The sequence below is a fragment of the Centruroides sculpturatus genome, unplaced genomic scaffold (genome assembly GCF_000671375.1).
Source record: "Centruroides sculpturatus isolate CEXI.00-Female unplaced genomic scaffold, Cexi_2.0 scaffold883, whole genome shotgun sequence".
Lineage (NCBI taxonomy): Eukaryota > Metazoa > Arthropoda > Arachnida > Scorpiones > Buthidae > Centruroides > Centruroides sculpturatus.
The window spans coordinates 2,258-7,221 of record NW_019385114.1 but is presented as its reverse complement, the minus strand read 5'-3'; the positions used below and the strand labels follow the sequence as shown (position 1 = coordinate 7,221).

The following is a 4,964-nucleotide window of genomic DNA, read 5'->3' as shown; positions in this document are numbered from 1 at the left end:
AAAAGAGACAGATAGGACGTCGATATAAGTCACAGTTATGATTTCACAGATTCGAGACAGCTTGATAGCCCGAACGGCCCCAGGCTTTCGCCCGTGCACGCTAAGTGACTTTCATTACAAGCATTAAGCTTTCCGAAGTCTATGACAACACCTGTTTGGCATTGACGGCCGCAAATTTGGCGCCAATAAGCTGCTTCGACTTGTTCTATTATGCTATCAACTCAATTTCTTATTTATTTTCACATTTTAACTTCGCGGTCTTTTTCTGTTCTTTTTCCGTTATTTACACGTGTAGGTCATTTCATTGTTATTCACATTTGATATCGTCATTTATCACATACTGCCATGACGCTCTTGTCTGAACTGTCAAGAATTAACGCGATTGGCGAAGCGTAGTGACAGTGGGCCAATGGAGAGCAGGTCCTGGCTATAATGCGGTTTGCGCGCCAATTTTCGTACGTGCGTTAATCAAGCCGAATAGTTTGGCCAAATATTCGGCTATTCGGCCACGCTCCTGGCCGAATATACTATTCGTTACAACACTACTTACACCTCTTCCTTACATTACATTTCTAATACGCGTGATGCGACAGCCGGATGACCGAACGGCAGCCAACTGCTCTGGGTACCCGGGATCGAATCCGGATGTAGTCGAAAAACTTTGAAATTTTTCTGGAAGTGGTCCTGCCAAGTGCTTTCTCTCACCATATGAGGCGGTCAAGAGGTGAGGGACGGTGTTTACAATAGCTAAAAAAAAAGGTTGTCTTAATAATTTACATCCGAAATTTCACTTGTGTGATGTAATTTCATGTTCGAAACTGCTTACGTAACAGGTTAATAACAGCTCAATAGCATATCCTGGATCTACTATTATATGCCTTTCAAGTTTCTAAAACATTATGGGCTGCTGAAAATTTGAATTAACTATATATTAAATGTAGACTCGTGTTTACATTTTATGCCACCGTTGTTTGCATCTTTCCTACATTTAACCCCAACTATTACTTTTAAGTAAAATGAACAAAAGGTGTGAAGAATAGAGAAATAATTAACAGTTACGGTGTTGACAATCCAAGAGAACAAAGCTACACGCAAAGCTATCTGTGACCTTACGTACACTAATTCTGTTTGGAAAATCGATTATCAATCTGTACATTATAATTATTTATAATATATGTATATTGTACAAGTTAATATTATATAATAATCACAATATTATAAAATAAACAAAATATAAGGCATTGTATTTCTTTGTATCTAGAACACATGTTCCTCTCACAAACACAACGTATTGTGAATAATTAATTCCGGAGAGAGGTAAATTCAGGTGATGTGCGCTTGTGCTCTCTAGTGAACTTTGCGAGCTACACACTGTTTTTTATTTTATTTTTTTTTACTTTAAAAGCAAGAGTCGTTTTAAAACTAAAGTAATATACGAGTAATAGCATAAAAATAGTAGATAAAGCAAATAAAAATGCATAATTCATTGAAATTTTAACTAATTTATGAAATACGCTGACCACAAAATGAGGCATATGTGAGATCAGAATATACGTAGAATTAAAACATATCCTAGTATAAAATCAAATACCACGGTCATTCAAATAAAAAAATAATTAAAAATCTTTATGGTGTCCTTTTCTTTTGTCGTTTATAATAAATGAATAAAACGCCCATAAAAATTAAAATTGTATTAGAAATTGTTCCAGTTGACCATGAAAGTTACACAATAATTTTCCGGATGTCCACATATAGCTGACTGAATTGTATTACTGTATATCAGCTTTTTAAAATGGAAGCTGACGTCTTTTAAAAGAGTATTATTTTAGTATTCCAAATGAATGGAAACGTATGAGTGAGTAAAAACAATAGAAAACTTTTTAATAAATCAAATGAATTAATGTGTATGTTTTAATAAATTAAATTAACAGTTTTTAAGTAATAAAGAAATCCAAATTTATGAATTATAAATGTTTTTAAGCTTTCTAATGAATTTATTTAATGCAAAAAGTACAGTAATTACGCTTTATAGTAATTAGTTTTTTAATTGATTTTAGATTTTCTAGAAATAATTTTTAAAAAATGAAGAAATTTTCTCAAAATTTTCCTGATTAACATTAATCTGTATTTTGAAACTAACAAATTTGACTTATTCATCATAAATTTAGGATCTTTCTTTTAATTACATTTATAAAAAATTTCACTTAAATTATGTATTTATTTATTTATTTTAAACTTTCCTTTAGATTTATAAATTAATGAGACATTCCATTTTTATATTATCTTATTAAGACTCTTGTTAGTCAGTTGTTTTACAAGAACTTAATTCCCAGTTTCCTGTTCGTCTTTGTTCATGTAGTTAAAATTAATATAAAGGCCAAGATAACAATATAAACGAAAAGAATATTGCGCTGGAATAACAAATGTAGGTGAATATACAATATTGCTAACAATATATTTGTATTTGCACAACAAAAAAAAAATATATAATTTATTCATTTTTATTAATTCATAAATTATATAAACATAGAATTTAAAATAAATCATTTATTAAATAAGATAATTATTAGCGATGCCTCATTAATAATTAGTGACGAACAGACTCAAGACGGTAACGATATTAGTCTCTTGTTCTGAAGGATTCAATTATGAGTTGTGGCTTAATCATTTGAAATTTGCCTAAGTGATTTTAGATGTTTATGTCAGACCCCGTCTCATATACTATTGAACCATTATACGTATGATGAGCAAGAAAAAAATCCCTGTTGCCATGATGGGCAAGAAAACAATCCTCTTAATGTTGCAGGATAGAATGACTAAGAAAGATCACTTAATACGTCTAGACACTATATAACTTAAAATTTTAGACCATCATTATTAATGTTTACCCCTGAAAGGAAATAACTTAAAATGAATGTAAATTATAGTATCCCGAGCTTAAAGTTGTCAATCTCGAATGATATTTCTATTTAATTGTGTATCAATTTAAAATATCCAATGAACAGTTTATACTTAGATGCAAAGTAAAGCTTTCAATTGACATAAAATATATTTTGTTTAAACAGAAAATTATTTACTCACTTTTTATTGCGAAATTCTGCACCGTTTTTTTCTATTTCCATAGTTTTTCTATCACATCTAATTCGATTATACAACTTATTCGCTAATTTTATACTTTGTAATTATACTTAAAGCAAAGTTCGGACATTATTTCCTTTGTAATAGCGACTTCGCTTACTTCTATACACGAGTGTCAACAGAATGAGTCTGTCCTTGGAGTAGAAAATTTGTCTGGCGTGAATTTTCTCCGACAGATGGTGCTATATTTTATTATTTATAATTCTATAGTAGGCCTATATCCATAATAATTTGATATAATTTTTGTATAAATTATTATATATTTTACATTTTAAGCTACATTACATTTATTCATTATAACTCAATAGAAGTTTTATTGCTTATTTATAGAAAGAATTCTTGAGATAGAACATCAGAAGAGTATTATTTATAACTTAAAAATACAAAAGTAACCCAATATATTTTAAATATTTTTGAAAAGTTGAACATTTACTTATTTTATAATTTTTTAAATATTGATTTTAAAGTTAAATCGATAGAACTTAAATTTTTTAAAGTTTAAAATAATTAATGAAATTGTAAAAATCACTATTACTTTTTATAAATTAATAATGTATTATGGAAACCTTAATGATAATTAGAGTAAGCAAAGAGCGTTTCATCACATACTTCATTGGAAATAGACGCATCAGCAATATCTGGCAATATAAAACATTCGCGTGCTGTTGCTCTATGATTTGAAAATGGCCACAACGCAACGAAGGCTTGCCATCTCATCTGCAAGCGTTTGTTAAAGCGTTTACAGGTGTACCAAAATCAACCAGCTATTGCTAATGACAAAGGGATGATAGGGCAGAAGGCAATGATCTTCATTTGTATGACATCATCATCGTGGATCTGCTTTCTTTGATATTAGTGTTCAAACGTTCTCAAGAGCAAGTAGAACAAAATATAAACATTTTGGCTTAAAAATACAAACGTTTAAAGTTTGAGAATTAATTAAATAGTGTTGCCATAAAATTGAAATACATTTTTTTAATAAAACTACGGTATATAACTTATATATTTATGTTTTTTATTAACTGATAAACGAAATAATAAATGTACATACTGTATATTGTTTACTTAATATTTTAACTCTACAATACAGATTGAACCTCGCTAATCCGGAAAGCTTGGGACCAGAAAGATGCCGGAATAGCGGATTTTACAAATTAGTGAAACTAGGGATAAAAATATCAATATGATAATGTCTGTATCTGTATAGCAGAATCAACCACCTTAAGCAAGTTGTGGCAAACATAAAGAATATGGCCACGGTGGCCAAACTGTGGCTCACGAGCCGCATGAGGCTCCCAACTACTTATAATTTTTTTTTTATAAATTTGGTTCATGCTATTTACAAATGTATAAAATACATTTGTAACTTTTCTGACTATTACGTAGTGTATTGTATAGTAAGATCTCGAGCAGGCAACTGAAAGCTTAGGATACATTAATAAAGTCAAAGGAGTTAAATGATTCTTTACTTAGTCAGTATCAGTAAAGTAAATTAACAGTGATATTTACTATTTAACATAGGCAAGTATAGTATTTTACAGGATTTTTATGTATGACAGTATTTTTTATAACTATATACAGGATAATATAAATAGATGATTTTGTTCTCGTATAGATATTCCAATAGATAATGCGGTGCTCATTTATTTCTGATAAGCAATGTGACAAGGTTTAATCATCTGTGGAATATGAGGCGCTGGCGGTGCCACAATTCCGTATTACCAATTTACGGATCATTTGAGGTGGCGTTAGATATTTTTCTAACCCTAATGAAAAGTTGATTATTTCAGATATTTTTAATTTACTACTAACTTTTTTCCAATTAA

General features: G+C 29.9%; 1 protein-coding gene across 1 annotated transcript in view; it reads right to left on the bottom strand.

Annotated features, from left to right (window-relative positions):
* LOC111634979 (neprilysin-1-like) overlaps window positions 1-3,245 on the bottom strand; it is a 21,361-nt gene extending 18,116 nt beyond the window's left edge. The window contains exon 1 of the mRNA XM_023379825.1: window positions 3,082-3,245. Within this exon, the coding sequence (XP_023235593.1) occupies window positions 3,082-3,122 (41 nt within the window). The 5' untranslated portion in view covers window positions 3,123-3,245. The remainder of the gene's footprint in view (window positions 1-3,081) is intronic.
* Between the last annotated feature and the right edge of the window lie 1,719 nt (window positions 3,246-4,964).